The sequence below is a fragment of the Rhinatrema bivittatum genome, chromosome 15 (assembly GCF_901001135.1).
Source record: "Rhinatrema bivittatum chromosome 15, aRhiBiv1.1, whole genome shotgun sequence".
Taxonomy (NCBI): Eukaryota; Metazoa; Chordata; class Amphibia; order Gymnophiona; family Rhinatrematidae; genus Rhinatrema; species Rhinatrema bivittatum.
This window is the reverse complement of record NC_042629.1, coordinates 66,300,795-66,319,574: the sequence shown is the minus strand read 5'-3', so window position 1 is coordinate 66,319,574 and position 18,780 is coordinate 66,300,795. Positions and strand designations below refer to the sequence as shown.

Sequence of the window (18,780 nt, the reverse complement as noted above, 5' to 3'; positions counted from 1 at the left end):
GGTTTGGATAAGTTCTTGGAGGAGAAATCCATTAACTGCTATTAATCAAGTTTACTTAGGGAATAGCCACTGCTTTTAATTGCATCAGTAGCATGGGATCTTAGATTTTGGGTACTTGCCAGGTTCTTGTGGCCTGGTTCGGCCTCTGTTGGAAACAGGATGCTGGGCTTGATGGACCCTTGGTCTGACCCAGCGGTAACTGATGCCAATAGTTAGGAACAGCTCATGGCAATCTGCAGCCTGATTTCCCCCCCCCCCAGCTAAGGTACCCAAAAGGGATACACTCGCCAAGAGACAAGCCCACACCAGTTCCCCTGCCGGTATGCCACTGGGTGACACTGTGTACAGTTGTTGCCTGTGCTAAACCCTTGTTTTGGAGCATCTAGTATACTTAGTATAGAGCAAGTGTACTATCAACTAAAAATGATGCAGTGGTAGTGCAACTGAGTCATCTATTAAGAGCACCCTCGGGATCTGCTAATTTACTGTAACCTCTCTCTGGTTTGAAAAATAGTCCTGCTAGCAGAATAGTACAATTACTGTTGTTGGTGTTTTGTTTTGCTGTCTGTTTTATGATCATGGGTGCTTTTTTTTTTTTTTTTGTTTAAGAAGCTCAAGGCCAAGTTTATAATCTGCAAAATATGCTCCTTTGCTTTTCTCTGAATTTGTAATAAATTCTGTTGAACTGTTTGCAACAGCTTTTTTTTTTCTTACTTGAGTGTAATTTTATTACAACTGGACATCCTCATCTCGGGGAAAATCTCATGAATAACCCTTTATAAGGATTTGTGATCCCACTTACATAATACACGTACGTCATACATGGCTGACTCTTTTGTAGCCCAATTATTGCTACTTTGCGTCACTGTTCAGATGCCTCCTAAGACCACCCCCCATCTAGAGAATAATCTTTACTGAGCCACGTGTTGAAGCATGTTTTAATGTCTAATTCTAGAAGCCGCCGTATTGCAGTAGTTGGTGAAACAAATCCTCAGCCGTTTTTGATAATTTCTCTTTCCTGATCATTTTCAGAAATATTGCTTGCAAAATAAATGTTTTGGCTGTTAAACTTTTTTTTTTTTGTTATATTTGTATTATATCCTAGGATGCAGTGGGTTGCTGATGCTATTTGGGTGCCCTCTGTGCTTTTCTTCCTTCAATACTGGCTTGTAAAAGTAATGTTTTTAGCTTGTTTGCTCTTGGGAGTGAGCCGAAAACTGACAGGACACAGGTTTGTGTGTGAATAGTTTTGTGCCTTCCAGCTACCAATAAACACACAAAACTGCTGCTCTTAGATGCTGTTAGTAATCGTTTTCTGTACTTTTCTCTTGGGCTGCCTTGATATTGTCACTTTTGTCTTGTCTTTACAAAATTGCCCACTTTGTGCAGGTACAGTGATTCTATTTTTGTTTCAGTGCTGATCTAAAATTTGAATGAGGTGTAAAGGTAATTAACCATTTACGATGCAAATTGTCTGGAAGAAGGGATTTCTTTCAAAAACATATTTAGTGAATGTTAATGTGCTCTACTTCCTTCCAAATCAATTTGAGTAAATGAATTTCAAGGATAAAACTGTGTGTATGGAGTTATCTGGCTCTCTAATTTTGTCTGCATGTGTAGTATTTACTTACTGTACTTAACCACTATTGCAAGTTAAATTATAGATAGGCAGAAAAAAAAATATTTTTTTTTAGTAAAAGTATAGGGTTTATTCCTGTAGTCTAATGGTGAATGCTCTGCCGAGCAGTACATATCTGTTCAGTTAACCCCTCAGTATTCATGTATTGAGTTTAACAGTTTAAACGTTTTAGAGCCACTCTGCCACATTTCAAACAGTATGCAGCACAGGCAATAATACTTATGATTAAACATTATTAAAAAGTTTTCCTGTTCAATAAAGGTGCTTCCATGTTCAGCCCCCCTGAATAGTAATGATGAGAACATGTTCCTCTATTTCTGTGAACACTACCACAGGGGATATCATATTATCTGGATCTGCTTGGTTCCTGCAGCGCGTGTGATGCCAGCTAACACAGGCCTATCAGATCCAGCAAGTGTGGTGTCATTTGCAATTTTCTTGTTAACTTGACCCAGCAGATCAGAACTATGAGGGAGTTGAAAGGAAGGAATATTACAGTTATTCAGTCACTCATTACATCAAGAGGGCAGACTTTTATTTTAAATGTTTAAAAGTGAGTAAGAAATCCAACTCATGTGGAAGCAGCTAAGAAAAATTAACCTCTGACACCAATGGGATCTACTGAAGAGGGAGACAAAGTGGACTCTGTACCCTGGAGGTTGATGCTGGATGCAGCTGTGATTAACAGGGGCGAGCATTATGGAGCTTTTAATTGCAGTATGCTAGCTTTCTTCATGTTAATATGATATGAGTTATTACTGTGTATCATATGGCAGCAGAGTAATAAAATTCTATCAAACCATAGCATTTGTTAAAATGGGCAGGTCAACATGGCATGATCTTTTAAGACCATATAAAGCAAATAAGCTACTGCATGGGAATGCTGCAAACATGTCTCATGTTCAGGATATCCTCCGTGAATTTGCATGAGGTATATTTGCATACACTGCCTCCATTATGTTCAGATATATCTCATGCATATTCATTTTGGATGTCTTGAAAACCAGACCTGTTTGTTGCACTCCAGGACCGGAGTTGCCTATCCTTGAGCTACAGTAAAGGGTTGAGTTTCTTTTATATTTAAACTTCTATGTTTTTTGTAAAACACAGGAAGTTTGTCAAACATGATTTTAGTTAATCAGCATATTAGAGCAAAAAACCAATCTCAAGCAATACAGCATATATAACAGGAGAGAAAACACCAAAATCATCTATAGGCAACATCCTTGACAATAGAACTGTATAGGATGTCAGGAAAACCTAGACCTCTCAATCATGCATCCCAATATACAGTCTAACTCCACAGCACAACAGTGATTGGCCTTTTCGGAGAGAAAAGAAACACTTTTTAGCAATTTTGACCTTGCAAGTAAAACTTCTGTTAACAAGAAAAATTCAAACCATATTCTCAAAGATGAGCTCCATACGGAAATATGATTTTAGTAACTTCTATTCCTTAAATTTGTTCTCATTCACCCCATCCCCTCTCTGAACTGGTGAAATGGAGCATGTTCTGACTCAGAGGATCTGTTTTCTGCAGAAGTAGATGTCATGTAAGAGATGTACATGTAGACCTCCGGGAAAATTAAACCTTCTTAGTTTCTACATATTTTAAAACAGACACCCAACCATCCTAGGCTGACTCTTGTTTTCCTCCTATGAATGTTTAGTTTATAAAATCAGACCGCTCTGCTTGTGATTTGGGAATAAAAACAGAGAACAGAACATACAGTTCATGGTTTGGAAGGAGGTATCTTTGAAAGATACTAATGAAACAGGAGAGTTAGGGAATCCCAAAAGAGGAGGAAGTTAAGCCAGTAGATGTAGTGTATTTGGATTTTCAGAAGGCATTTGACAAAGTACCAAATGAGAGACTACTAAGAAATTTAAGTCATGGGATAGGAGGCGATGTCCTTTTATGGATCACAAACTGGTTAAAAGGTAGGAAACAAAGGGTAGGATTAAATGGTCAGATTTCTCAGTGGAGTGCATCAGGGATCTGTATGGAGCTTGTATTTTTTAATATATTTATAAATGATCTGGAAAGGGGAACAGTGATCAAATTTGCAGGTGACACATTTATTGAGAGTTGTTTAAATCACAAGCGGATTACAGAAAACTTTGCGAGATTGGAAGACTAGGCATCCAAATGGCAGATGACATTTAATGTGGACAAGTGCAAAGTGATGCACGTGGGGAAAAACTAACCCACACAGCAGTTCAGGGTGTTAGGTTCTATATTAGGAGTTACCATCCAGGAAAAAGATCTAGGCGTCATGTTGGACAATACATTGAAGTCATATCTCAGTGTGCTGTCATAATACCTCTATATTCCTCCATGGTGAGATTGTACCTTGATAACTGTGCAGTTCTGGTCACTGCATCTCTAAAAAGATATAGTTGCACTGGAGATAGTGCAGAGAAGGGCGACCAAAATAAGTGGCATGGAACAGCTCCCCTATGAGGTAAGGCTAAAGAGGATAGGGCTGTTCAGCTTGGAGAAGAGATGGCTGAGGGGGGAATATGATAGAGGTCTATAAAATCATGAGGGGACTAGAACGGGTAAAGAAATGGAGAATATAAAATGAGTGGAATGAGTAAACGTTAATCAGTTGTTTACTCTTTCAAAAAGTACAAAGACCAGGGGACAGCAAAGAAGTTACTGGGTAATATATTTAAAACTAATAAGAGAAAATATTTTTTACTCAATGCATAATTAAATTCTAGAATTCATTTCCAGAGGATGTGGTGAAAGCAATTAGTATAGCTACATTTAAAAAAAGGTTTGGCCAATTCCTGGAGGAAAAGTCCATTAATCATTATTAAGTAAAGTTGCAGAAATCCCCTGCTTATTCTTGGGATAAGGAGCTTGGAATCTATCTACTCCTTGGGATCCTGCCAGGTACTTATGGACCCAGCTTGGCCACTGTTGGAAACAGGATGCTGGGCTTGATGGAACCTTGGTCTGCCCCAGTATAGCATGTTCTTATGTTCTAAGTGTGAATTAGTTATTTACTCTTTCCGGTAATACAAGGACGAGAGGGCACTCATGAAGTTAGCAAGCAGAACGTTTAAAACAAATTGGAGAAAATTATTTTTCACTCTGTTCACAATTTAAGCTCTGGAATTCATTGCAGTTAGCATAGCTGGGTTTAAAAAAGGTTTGGACAAGTATCTGGAGAAGAACTCCTTAAACTGCTATTAAACAAGCTGACAGGGAATAACCACTGCTTATTACTGGCATTAGGAATTTATTTAATGTTTGGATACTTACCAGGTGTTTGTAAGCTGGATTGGCCACTGTTAGAAACAGGATTTTGGGATTGATGGACCCTCATTTTGACCCAATTTGGCAACTTCTTAAGTTCTTAAGGGAAATGAAGCATCATGAAGACTGACGTGTAGAGAGGCAAGGCACAAATAGGAGAGGGATGAAGTATAAACAAGGCTGATTGCTTCTTAGATGTGTGGCTAAATAGCAAACTTTGGAAGTACTCTTTTTAGCTAAACTTTTATTTATGAAAACCTAGCCTTATAAGGTATATGTTCACCCCAACCCACTAATAAAGTAAGAACTAGCAGTTGTATGAACATGAGAATTGTGCAACTGTAAACTGCTAGATTTTCCCCCTGCCTGATTTAAGAATAGACTTGATGAACAGAATTCCAGTTTGGCGAGTGGAAGCACAAGCCCTGAAAAGCAGATTTTGGATTGCGCAGAATGAGAATGTCTCCACATCTGGCTAGATAATTCACACTACAGAACCCTGTTTCCAGAAATGTGGTACTGCTTCTGGTTTGTATATGTTTATAAATCCAAATCGTTGCTATAATCTTCCTGACATAGAGGCAGGGGAGGTAAAGTCTGGCATGGCTTACTGTTATCGCAGAAGTTTAAGTAACAGTTTGATGTAACCAGATATTTTACTATTGTTGATATTTCTTTATCTTTGTTAGGCTGATGTGGTTACCTACTTTGAATGAAAAATGTGTCCAGGATTCAGTTTTATAAAGGAATCTGGCAACTCACTGAAAGAAACTGTGAATCAAGTCTCCCAATTATGGAAATTTTTATAATTCAGGTTGAGTTCAATGTCATTTTAATTCGATGAACAAAACTTGACCTTGTTGATGGCACAAGCCATGTTGTTCAAAGCACCCCAGTTATAACACACCAGCAACCAGCTATGACAGCTGAACTCCAGAGTGACTGCTTGGACCACAATGAGAAGTGGGCTAAAGCCGCCAGTTCTGAGGCCGAGAGCCCCAAGGGAAAGACCTTTAGCTGTGACATTTTGGAGAAGCAGAACCGTCAGAACCAGGATGATATGGAAATGCAGTCCAGTGACTCAAGCAGAAATGATTCCAGTGGCCCAGACTTCCATGGCAAGGAGGCGACCAGAAGCTTGAATTCTACTTTCCGAAGGCCCAGCAAATCCACGGGGAGTAGCAACAGGTAACTTTGTTTGCTTCATTTAATATGCTCATGAGCAGGTAGAATTAGCTCTTAAATATTTCTAATGCAAATGCTGAGTTGAATATGTAATCCAATGGTCTGTTAGGCCAGAAATATATAAACATCATTAAAAGTATTGAATAAAATGTGGCCATGCAAGTTTCCAGATGAGAGAGGCATATACTTTGTATGTAACTTGAATATACCAAATTTGGAGACATCGTCTGATCACGCTATATGCATCTCCCTTTTGAGTTCATGGTGCCATGTACCAGAGGCAAGGCAAATTTATGAACTGCGTAGTGACAGGTATGTGAAAAAAAACCAAAAACAGGTTGGTTAGGAAAAGATACTAGAGTTGGAATGTAAAAACTTGATCTTTGTCTTGCAGCGAACAATTAGATCGGAACCAGTCTCATAAGGAACTGATGAACATGGTCCATGAAATGAAGCGGCGCCTGCCTTTGGAGAGACAAAATCACAACAAGGCCAGGACTGTGGATGCCCTCAACTACGCTCTGCAGTGCGTTAGACAGGTGCAAGGTAAGCGAGGTGCTATAAACCGTGCCGTGCAATACATGCTCGCAGCTGCTTTCATCAGGGAGCATTTTGGCTGTTGTAATTTATATTGCTTTTCATCGACAAAAATAGGATTATAAATCCCAGAATTCTTGAAGTTGAGAACTAAAAAAAAAAAAACCCAAACCTTGCCGTTGGTTGGCAACTGAGTATGAGAATGGTATGTTCAGCTGTTTATGTGGGGAGAGTCTGTGGGCTGCTTTTGCTTGAGAAGAGCCCTAACCTCGATGGCATGGCCCGTGCTGAGGCTGCCTCGGATTACTCCCCTACCTCCCAGCCAGTCTTACTATTTTCTTCAGAATTCATGCCGGTGGGAGAAGTGCTGTGGTGTGGGGAGGGGTCACCACATGGCTGGGAGGCTGCGGGTCAATTAGTCTAGAGGAAGGCGAACTCTCACCTGGTGACCTAGAATACTGTAGGTCATAAAGGAGCTGGCCCATATATACAGAGACATCGGGTACACTCCAATCAGTTTGAGGCCAACTCACTGGGGCAGCCGAATTAGGAGGGACCTTGCAAATGGGGTGAGTCTCCTACAGAAAGAGTTTGATTTGGTGGAGTTGGTCTGTTTTTTTTGTTTAGATTTTTTTCAGACTAGTAGCAATACCCTAAAATCTGGAAAAAAAAAACCCAAAACCCTGAGGGTGGGGGTAGATTGCTTAGATATGATGTATTTCATATCCCATCCCATCGTACCTTTTAGTCCAGTCATTCCTGCGACAGTCTTTGGTCAGGAACCATGCATTAAGGCCTCCTGCAGGAAACCTGCAATCGTTTGGCTGAGAACGCAGCTTCTGCAACCTCTCCAGCCTCACTGAAGACCTGACCCCGGCAGGAGGCCCAGATTGTGCCCCGTGACTGTGCTCAGCTCTGCTTGGCTGCCACCGGGCTGGCTCTGTATTTGAATGGTAAAGCTGTGGTCTTTTTGGCTTCCACTAGTTTTTAGTTTCTTGTCGCTCAATGAGGCTATAGCGAGGGGAAAGGAGCCGGCGCAGGCCAAAATGTAGGGGTCTCTTTGTTTTAAAGAAAAGAGCTTGGGGGTGTTTTTTTTTTTTGAAAATCAGCTAAATTCCACATCAATGTCCAAATGAAAAATAACATTTCCTATTTTATATATAAACCAGAGTAGTAAGAAGAATGAATTCTCTTCAGTATGACCGAAGTCAGGGTAAATGGAACAAATATTTGTATGTTTTGTTTTTTGTCGCTCTCTCTTCTTGCATCAGCAAACAGTGAGTTCTTCAAGCTTCTGGGTGATTATGGGACAACCCAAGTGGATAGGAAGGCGCACACCATTGAGGAGCTGGAGGCGCTTACATCAGAGCATCCTCCAAAGAATACGGTAAGAGCACCTGATGTTCAGAAACGCTCAGCACTGCATCTGCCCTGGTTGAGGCAAACGCTTGGAACATGAAAATGAATGGGAGTTTTCCTGGCATCATAGGGTTTCACATGGTAACAGATTATTTGGGTCCAAAATGTGTGTAACACTTGCAGGGCAAGTGGATTCATTTTGGGTGATGTGAAAATAAAGCTGCTTACTGAGCCGTGCCCTGCTAAGCTCGTGTTGCCAGTATGTGGCGGGGGCATGCAGCCGCAGGATATTGGCTAGCTCGGCAGAAAGGGAAGGGCATGGGAGTGGCCCACATAGGGATACATGTGTGGTCGGTGAGGAAACCGACTGCAAAGGGAAAGGGCAGTCATCGATAAGAGACGATCGATGTCTTCCTACAAGCCCCGGACTGAATGTTTGGATGCAGGTGGCCTAGGGAAAGGAAGCCAGGCCAGAGTGACGTATTGAGAAGAGATCAATACTTGACAAAGGAAGCCAGGAAAAACTGTATACAGGTCTTGTAAGACTGTGACACAGGGAGGGAGGAATCTTACGGCGTGCAGTGTTTCTTGCTGACCCTGTATTTCTCCTTCCCAGACACACGCATTGTTAGTGGCAATCATAAGAAACATTTTAGTACATTTCTAAAATCCCTCTGAGCCTCGTGTCTGCTATATTGGGGCTAAAACCCTACAGATGTTTGCCCGCTCTTCTCTGGTTTTGTTTTTACGGTGCCTGTTTTAGTATATGAACTGGGAAAGTAGAGCATCTACCATAAATAAACAGGAGGGCCACTTTTTTTTTTCTTTTTTTCCCCTTCTGAAGCAGAAAAATGTCTGTTTTTATTCGAGCATAATGAAAATAGGACATTTTTGTTCCAGGGACCAAGCAGAGGCTTAAAAGCAGATTATTGAGAATACCGGTTTACACTGCAAGCAGTCCCTTGGCATCTATTTCATCAGGGGACATGGCTGATTTTTGGATGGCTCCTTTTGATGAAAGGCAGGGGTGAAGAATTGCAGGTTCCTGGCACTTGTGGTGGTCCTGGGCTCTGGGTTAATCTCTGCTCACACAGAGGGGGGGAGGGGCAAAAGAAAGCGGGAAATGGGTCCCGAAATAGAGCTTGAAGTCATAAGGCCTCCCAAGTTTTCTGAATAGTTTTCCACATCAGAGGCTTTTGATTTTTCTTTTTTAACTAGTGGCGATTAAATGCGAAAGCTCTGTTCTTCTTTTTTGTTTGCCGCCTTTCATGCTGTATTTATCAATTGTTTGGGAGGTGGTGCCCTCAAAGTAGGACCAAACATTGTTTAGACTTCCAGTCTGAGCATCTCTTAGTCGACTGCTGTGCGATCCAGATCCTTATGGCATGGCTTTCACGCCTTTCTTGCGTCAGAGCAGAAAGGAAGTGCAGCATTATTAATCCAATATATGTTAAATGAAATTGCCTCCAACTTACCACACTGACCTTTTTTTATTTTTCATTTCCCCAAGTGCTGGCCATGTGTGCGTTGTCGCGGGCCTCGCTTCCTTAGCGGTTCCCAAACCGTACGTTAAAAAAAAAAACCTGAGAGGTCCCCTGAGATTCTGAAATATTCACGCTCTGTGACGTCTCCAGTCTGGTGGAACTCTTTGTCCCAGGAGCTACGTCTGACAACTTGCATCGAGGCCTTTAAAGATACTTTTCTTCAGGCTTGCATCTCAGTTTCAGGCTCTGCTGAGAGGGTACTGATGGCATATAATTAAGATGATCCCAAAGCTGTTGTGTGTCTTGTTTGGATGTTTTTACTATGTGTGTATTTTTGTACGTCACCTAGGCATAGGCGATTTTATACATGCCGCCAATAAGTAAAGGATAAATATAACCTCTGCCATGCCACAGATTTCTAATAGAGAAATTGGTAACATATAAAACAAATAAACGGTACAAAGTCCCTTTTTTTGACTTATGGAAGATGCCTTTTTCATTGTGATTGTCTTATCAGTGGTATCAGCCGTACTTAACCAATGAATGGTTCTTTTGCAAACAGATACTGAGGAGAGTAATAGATACATATATATATTTTTTTTTATCAGGACACCTTTGTGGTAGTATTCTCCTTAATCTCTGGGAAGGTGGTGCATATCTCTGAGCAGGCAGTTTCCATCCTGAACTGTAAGAAGAAAGTCCTGGATTCCTCTAGATTCATGGAGCTGCTAGCGCCCCAAGATGCGAGCGTCTTTTATAAACACACCACCCAGTCCCATCTCCTCCCCTGGAACATGGGGACGGGCACAGGTAATCTCTACTGCACATGGGAGAAGGATGGGCAAAGTAACACTCTGCAGTTTGTCCTGCTTGCTCAGATAGTTGTCAAAAAAAAAAAAAAAAAGCCATTTTCTTTAAAACCGTTTTCTTGTGGCCAGCCTGTTGACCCAGTGAAAATACTGTGTGCTGTTAAGCAGGAAACCCCAGGGTCCAGTTGCCAAGCTCGGTTTCTTCTCATCCAGAGCAGGGCTGCAGTCTTATCATCGCACACCAGTGTCACTTAGGGGCCAGATATGGATTACATGCAAACCGACTTTCAAGGACATTCGCTGTGAATTGCGGGGTTGAATGGGGGCGGGGTTTTAAAAATAGGAGAAGCAGCACCAAGCAGCTGTCTTGTCATGAACCTTCAGTAGGCGCATGTCCCATTCCAGTCCATGAACTGGAAGCCCAACAGAGCGGGAGGAAATGGCCAGATGGGACTTCTGTGGCTAAAGCTTTTCTTTACCTGTAGAAGTGGCCTTTTTAGAAAATTGCACATGGATACATGTGTAAAATTACATGCATACACGTGCGCGCATACCTTTATGTGCATAGCATACTCTTTGATTTTGGAAAGTATGTGTGTAAATTCAGCAAAATTATGCACACCAAACAGCAGGTATAACTGTGTGCATATTTACTGGCTCTCTTATGTATAATGCTACAAAATTACCCCCAAAATATTTTGTGGTGTTCATTTAAGGCTGTAGTATGTAGGGTTAGTATCTTAATATTGGAGGTTGTCCCTAAAAAATAATTCAGATTTGTTCCTAAACCAGCTGACTGACTCTCTAGCAAAGTTTACATTGGCACTGAAGTAGAGATGAGAAGAATGGGATTCTAGGTCTCATTACCTCTGGAGATCTGGTCCTTTTAAATGTTAGTACCTAAGTAGGCCTGTCCTTGGACAGAAGACCTCCAGGGAATGGTGGGTGCTGCAGGAAGCATTACTCTTGGTGATGTTTGCTGTGAGATGGCACTGAATCAATGATGCTGAGTGTAGCCTTAAAGGGCAGTCCCGTCTATTCTGTGGTCATTAAAAATCCCATTGAAAGAGTGGGGCCGTTAGTCCCTCTGCAGTAGCTAAATTTTATCATGGGCTGTGCAGTGCCGCGCATGCAGAAATTCCCAGTGTAGACAAAGCTGTCTTGTCCTATTACTTGTATTCTTGTATCACTGTATGAATGCAGTCGGTCAAATTGCAGTGATTCCTGTGTTTGGTTTTTTTTTTGGGGGGGGGGGGTGGGTTATGATAAACACAATTTGCACTTTACACCATTTTTTTTTTAAATGTTTATTTCTTGTTAGCCCTGTCATATGAATACACCCAAGTGAAATCCTTCTTCTGCAGGATCAGGCAAGTTATAAGAGTGTACTTGTTTTTCTTTTCTGTGGTTTGAAGGGAGTTATGCGATTATATTTTTGGTAAACCTTATTACAAAACCCTGACAAATTACTTACCTCCCTGTTCTCATTATTACAAAATTAGAAAGGGGTCCACATTGGTAGACAGTACTTTTGGGTCTGGAAGACTTCAAATCGGAATGCAAGTGCTGGCATTTCTTTTTGGAGAATTACAAAGGATGAAGGAAAGAAAGCGAACCTTTGTATTAAAAACCTCTCAAGCTCCTAACCTTTCTTTATTTATTTTTTTTTTCTTCCTCTTGGTCTGGAGAACTAGAACACAAGCTCATGGTATCTTCCATTTGAAGACCTCTAACAAATCAAGTCCACAGATTTTCACAGTAATGTGTATCAGAGCTGTGGCACAAGACTGATTCTTGGTTGTACCAAACTGGGGCCTGATATCCAAAACAGGTTTACAAGAAACCTGGTTCACAATCCCAGATTGACTTCACTTTAGTGGTGGTTTTTTGGTAGTACATTGTGCTTTTTAAAAGACACAGAATCGCGCTCTCCCCTGCCATCCCAGAACTGTTTTATGTAGATATTTCCGTAATAAAACAATGTGAGGTGCTTTCTGCAAACTCTCATAAAACAGAGAGAATGCATAACACCTCATCTTTAATTTCCTTCACTCTCTAATTTATTAATGGGTTTCTTTGAAAGCCATTTGTCCCATATTCTGTTTCCTACGGCTGAAAAAAGAATGCAAAATTAACACTGAGCAGCAGCAAACTGCATCTGTGTTTTCTGACCCGCAAGGAGCAAGTAGTTCAGAGGACAATTTTCAAAACAATTTTTGCAAGTAAAATCGCTTGGCTGAAAATTGCCTTCCTCTGTCTGGCTGAGAGTTGTTTGCCAGCTTTCATGGCGCACTACCTGTTAGCCAGTTTGGAAGGAGTTGTTCCCAGGGGCATGCTTAGGTCGGGGGAGGAAAACGATGCATGTGGATGTAATATTCAAAACTACTTACATTGTTTTGCCCCATTCCTCTGCCTACAGAAAAAAAATAAGCAGGCCCTTAGCTTGCAGGCAGTATTCAAAGAGAAATCACACAAGTAGTTTTCCCATTTGAAAATTGAGATGCAGAGTATTTGCGTACATTTGCAACTGTACAAGACGGGGAAACTGTCCCCTTAGAGTTTACCACAGTCAGTTCATTGGAAGTCCCTGGATGCAACATAATCTGTAGGAATGTAAAACTGAACTAGTGAAAACCAAGGTTGTGGGGAAAAACAAACCAGCATCTTGTGGAGGAGTTTATTTTGGGAGGAGAGATGGAGAGCTCAGAGCAGTAGTAAGAGGACCTGGAAAAACATAGAGGTAACTTGTATTCACTTTGACCTGTCACTGGGCTAGCAGGCACTTGACACCTCGTTCCACATCATGCATGCTCCGTTTACAACTCAAATCAGGGTTTTGCTCATGTCTGCTACCACAAAGCTCCCTTCCACTATCACCCTGCTGAAGTAGGTGGGGCTTTCTTGCCTCTCTGTCGTTTTCTTGAAGTGGTCATTAGTGGGGAATAATATTAAATTAGAATCTGGTCTTCCTCCATTTGGTAATACAGCTTAGTTTCTCTGCTTTCAGCTAGTACAGTGCCAACTAAGTAGCAGCGATTGGGAACCATGTCAAACATGACCTGTCAGAAACCTGTTTAGATTGTATGGAGGTATCAGTTTTGCAGATGGATTTATTTTATCTGGATATTTTGCATTTTTGTTTGTGTTATTTTCTAGTGTTGGAACTCTGGCTTGAATAAATGCCCACTCAATGGATTTCAAATCAAATGTGTTTGGTCTGCAATGAAATCTACTGCCAGTTGATGCCAATGTCGTTGTAAATGAATATATGTAGTAGAGAAATAACAGAACGCCGGTTCGTGAAGATGATCTAACTAATTTAATATTTGTGGGATTTTTTTTCCCCATTTCTGCAGAGGAGGTAAAGAGCGGGATCATGTTCTACGGTACTATCCTTTCCAGATCACCCCTTACTCGGTGAATGTGCACAACTCCGTCCTGATACGAGCGGAGGCTTGCTGTTTGGCTCTGGTGGAGAGGATTCCTTCTGGCTATGAAGGCAAGTCCCCAAAATGATTTGAATTTATAAAACAGAAATCTTGTATTCCAGTTAAGTTCAGGGACAACTTTTAAAAGATTGACATGTTTCATACATTTGAATTGTTTTTTATTAAATTAGAATTGAATTGGCATGCAACTTGAGTAACTGTTTGGTTTTCCGTAGCTCCCAGAATCCCAATGGATAAAAGGATCTTTACAACCACTCACACGCCTGGTTGTGTGTTTCTAGAAGTAGACGACAGGTGAGCACTTCCATTCAGTTTGGGAAAGCGAGCCTTTTCTTGCAGTAGACAGTCATAATGGTACTAAATGTTATGTTTTACTTCTTCGTGTGATAGAGCTGTGCCTTTGTTGGGTTACCTGCCTCAAGATTTGATAGGAACCTCTGTCCTGATGTACTTGCATCCAGAAGATCGCCCCCTAATGCTTGCTATGCACAGAAAGAGTAAGTTAAAACTCCTCTGAGATAGTTTAAAATCATGCACTAATTAGTAGGGGGTTGCATTTTAAAGAGCCATATTCATATATATAGGATGCCAAAAGAATCACAGTAAATGTATATACTTTGTAGACTGTGAAACCTTTTCCTTACTGAACCAACAAGAGTTTTGACCAAAGATGATATTGTTGAGCATTTGAGATCGATCATTTACGATATCATCTGTATATAACTCTTGCACTCATAGAAACGTGTATTTAAGCGATGACCTATGTTTTGTTTTTTTTAAGGTTGGAAGAAATAGACTATGTGTTTTATTATACAAGTTTTGTTTTGTTTTTTGTGAAAAAGTCAATAAAGATATTATTGGGGGGGGGGGGGAAAAAGGTGGTTGATTACAACCACTTAGCAACACGTGAACTTTGTGAAAGTTGTATAGCTTAGAATGTGATTTTCCTAGAATGCTGCCTTCAAAAGCAATATCAACAGGTAGAGAACTATGATCTTATGCCAGCATACGGGGACCTTTTGCTGCTGTAAATAACCCATTCCAATCTGTCATTCTTGGTTATTTCAGTATGGAAGGCTCTGCATCCACACGAAATATGTGAATCTGATCCTAGGGAAAGGATAGATTTTAGTTGGGCTAATCCTTTTTGTTTCTGTTCATTTTTCATTGAAGTCTTGAAGTATGCAGGCCAGCCTCCCTTTGAACACTCTCCGATCCGATTCTGTACCCAGAATGGAGATTACATCATTTTGGACACCAGCTGGTCCAGTTTTGTTAATCCCTGGAGCAGAAAGGTCTCGTTCATCATTGGCCGACACAAAGTCCGAACGTAAGTCAGGCCTCATGCTGCCGCCTTTGATATGATTTTCAGTAAATGTATGCTCCCCGTAATGCAAAGGAATCTTAGTATTCAGAAAAGTAACTTTGCATGGACTTTGAAGAGAATGAAACGGTTGTGAATTGGTAATTGCAGCAGATTATCAGATTTTGTACCTTCCATCTCTCCATTTTTTTGACGAGACAGAAGATGTAGAGGTGCATGCTGACAGGTGAGCCTCTCATGAGACTGAATGTAACGGTGCCAAGTGGGAACCAGTTTGGAGTACCCAAACTGTATTAAAATGTTCTGTATCTTGGGGCCAGTTGCATTGACCGTATCATTTCCCATTCCTTTGGTGTCGTCTCTGTTGCAGTGAATCTTCCAAGTCACGCAGTTGTTTGTATTTTTAGTCTGGTGTTCTCCTTACATAGTCAAGCTCCTTTTGGACTTAACTATGTATACTCTCAAGAAGCTCTCTGTTTTTGCTGATATGGCTTCTGAATAACAAGGAAGATTTTTTTTTCCTTGCATTTACTTTTTCATTGTGATTCAAGAGCCTGAGGTGAGGCGTAGACATTGCACATGGTGCCTGGTCATATGAAATTTGTTCAAAACCTATTTTCACAAACTCCCCTCAATTTTGGTTTTCTGCACCGAGCATCCAACACATTTTGGATAGGCTTCTTTTTATTATTATTATTATTTTTTTTTTTTTTTTTAAAGCAATTGGAAATTGAAGTCAGCCACTTGTTCCTTGTAACCTGGGACAAACTTTTGAATGTGGCACTGTTCTGAGCATCTCAGCCCAGTTCGTCAGCAGCTGTTGCTGCAACCTAGTGGTGAATTTTCAAAGGAGTTGTGTGTACAATTAGCAAGTATGCACAAAAGTAGCTGGTACTCATATACATGCTGTTTCATGAACATAAAAAATATGTGCACATGCTCAGTTTTAGGCACACCTTTACACGCTCCAAAAAAGGGGCATTCTGGTACGGGGCTGAGAGGAAACCGCGCACTTTGCTATTTTATTAACTATTTATGCGAGTGCATATGGCAACTTATTTGCTTAATTTTATGTGCAGTTTTATGCACATTTGGTATCCGACTCTTCTGCTGCTGGTTGGCCGGAAGCCCTGAGTTCAGGTTGGAGAACTAGGAGGGTCTTGATGACCCGGATGTACTAGTGGAGGTACCAGCCAGTCGGTTTCAATTAAGCATGCATGTTTTAAAATGCACCAACTTCCGCATGTAAATCAAGGTTTTATGCCAGCAAGTTATATTTTTCCCCCACACGTAAAATGTGCATATGTTTTTATAAAATAAGTAGAAAAGGTATGCACTTTCCATGCATTAAATGTATTCGCATGTAACCAAACATGTATATTAGGGGGAGCAGACATCTTGATGTGCGCGGGTAGTAAAATATTGTAGTAGATCATCATGTGGCCATATACACGTGTATGTGGGGCCACGAGGACTTGTTAGAGGATCACTTTCAAAGTATGCAAGTGAAGCTGTCACAAGAATGAATGGCCATGCTTCTCCAGTTAGTATAAACACTTACGCTACGTTTTAACCAGCAGTGATGCATTTTAAACAAATCTAATGATATTTTAACATCTAATTTTTTCCTTATCTGTAAGTCTTAGTATTTTTCTGTTGCTTTCAGCTGACCATGAAAACAACATTTTTACTTTTAATTGCGTTATTTTCCGTTGACTTACAAAGCACAATTCCAGCTCTGATGTACAACACTTCTCTTGGTCTGTACAGGGGCCCTTTGAATGAAGATGTGTTTGCAGCAAGAATCAAAGAGATCAGCAATATTGACAAGGAGATAAAGGAATTACAAGGACAAATCTACAAGCTGCTTCTGCAGGTGAGGGTTTTTATGGGATGAAATGAGTCCAAGTGAAAGTTTTACAAAGCCCCCTCCGTTTCTATCGCGTGACAACTGCTGGTGTCATGGGGAAAGAAAAAACCATTGGTTACCAGTTACCGCAGTACTAGGTTTTGGGTGTAAGTAGCTTTAAATGTTGCATTCAGTAGCCTTTCAAAAAGGCTCCGAAGACGTAAACCAAAAAACAAACCTGTCCTGGAATAGTGAATCCAGTGTTAGAAACATTGAAACAGGACTGTGGGAAAAGACCGTTTGCCCATCTGTCCAATCAATTCCATGGAGATCCCATCCTTTATTGAATTCAGATAGTGATTTTGTCTCCAACACTTCCAGTGGGAGGCTGTTCCACTCACCTACTATCCTGTCTGTAGTGAAATGTTTCTTAGATTACTCCCTTTCACCCTCATCTCATGACCCCTGGTTCTAGATCCTCCTTTCCATTGAAAAAGGCTCACATTCTGTGCATGGAAACCTTGGATATATTTGAATATCTCTATCACATCTCCCCTATCCCGCCTTTCCTCTAGGGTGTACATGTTTAGATCTTTAAGTCTTTCCCCGTATACTTTAGATTGAAGACTTCTGACCATTTTTAGTAGCCTCCCTCTGGAGCGACTCCATCCTGATTCTATCCTTTTGAAGGTGCGGTCTCCGGAATTGTGCACAGTATTTCAGGTGAGGTCTCACCAGGGACCTATGCAGGGCAATATCAGCTCCCTTGTTCTGCTGACCAGTCCTCTCCCTATGCAGCCAAGCATTTGTCTGGCTTTTACAGTTGCTTTGGCCAATTTAAGGTCATCGGACGCAATCACCCCAGATCCTGCTCTTCCTTTGTGCTTAGAAGAATTTCACCTCCAATGCTGTAACTTTCCCTTGGATTTTTGAATGTTAAATGCGTTATTCTGCATTGTTTAGCATTATCTTAGCTGCCAGTCCTTAGACAATTCCTCTATTAGATTCTCCCCCCCGCCCCTTCATGTTTTTTTACTCCTTTCTGTCTGTGTCCATCCTGTGACAGATTTTGGTATCAGCAGCAAAAAAACAAACCTTTTCCGACACTCCTTCCATTATGTCCCTCACAAAAATGCTGAAAAGGACCGGTCCACAGCACTAGTAACACCCCCCTCCTCAGAGAAAACTCCATTTATCACTACTCTTAGTCGCTTCCCACTCAGTCACTCTAGGATCCATACCAAGGACGCACAATTTATTTATAAGTCTGTGTGGAACAATGTGAGAAGGCCTTCCTGAAATCCAAGCACAGTATGTCTGGTGCTGTCCTTTGAGCCAATTCTCTGGTCACCCAATCAAAGAAACTGATCAGATTCCTCTGACAGGATTTACCTCTAGTAAAACCATGCCTCGGATCTTGCAATCCATTAGATTGCAAAAATTGTACTATCCCCTGTTGTAGAAGCGATTGCATGAGTTTGCTCATCACAGAGGTCAGACTAACTGGCCTCTAGTTCCCACCTCCTCCTTACTTCCGCTTTTTTGAATAGGAAGCACATCTACTCAAATACCTACCAAACTTGTCATGCATCTTGTGGATCATTCCACTGCACAAATGGGAAAATGCAGCCCATGTATGAAGTTTGCAGGTATGTTAATTCTCCCGGCCCAGGCAACTCCAGGAGTCGAAGCAAGATCTATACAGCTCATAAGAACATAAGGGTCCATCAAGCCCAGCATCCTGTTTCCAACGGTGGCCAATCAGTCAGAAGTACCTGGCAGGATCCCAAGGGGTAGAGAGATCCCAAGAATAAGCAGTAGATTTCTGCAACTCCACCTTAATGGTTTATGGACTTTTCCTCCAGGAACTTGCCCAA

At 41.1% G+C, this 18,780-nt stretch overlaps 1 protein-coding gene across 1 annotated transcript in view; it reads left to right on the top strand.

The window, feature by feature from the left end:
* The window catches only part of PER3 (period circadian regulator 3), a 54,143-nt gene that overhangs the window by 3,728 nt on the left and 31,635 nt on the right, over nt 1–18,780 (top strand). Inside the window, 10 exon segments of the mRNA XM_029578296.1 lie at nt 5,597–6,095; nt 6,487–6,638; nt 7,901–8,016; nt 10,081–10,282; nt 11,603–11,651; nt 13,638–13,780; nt 13,946–14,024; nt 14,121–14,227; nt 14,904–15,060; nt 16,825–16,930. Coding sequence (XP_029434156.1) covers nt 5,827–6,095; nt 6,487–6,638; nt 7,901–8,016; nt 10,081–10,282; nt 11,603–11,651; nt 13,638–13,780; nt 13,946–14,024; nt 14,121–14,227; nt 14,904–15,060; nt 16,825–16,930 — 1,380 coding nt within the window. The 5' untranslated portion in view covers nt 5,597–5,826.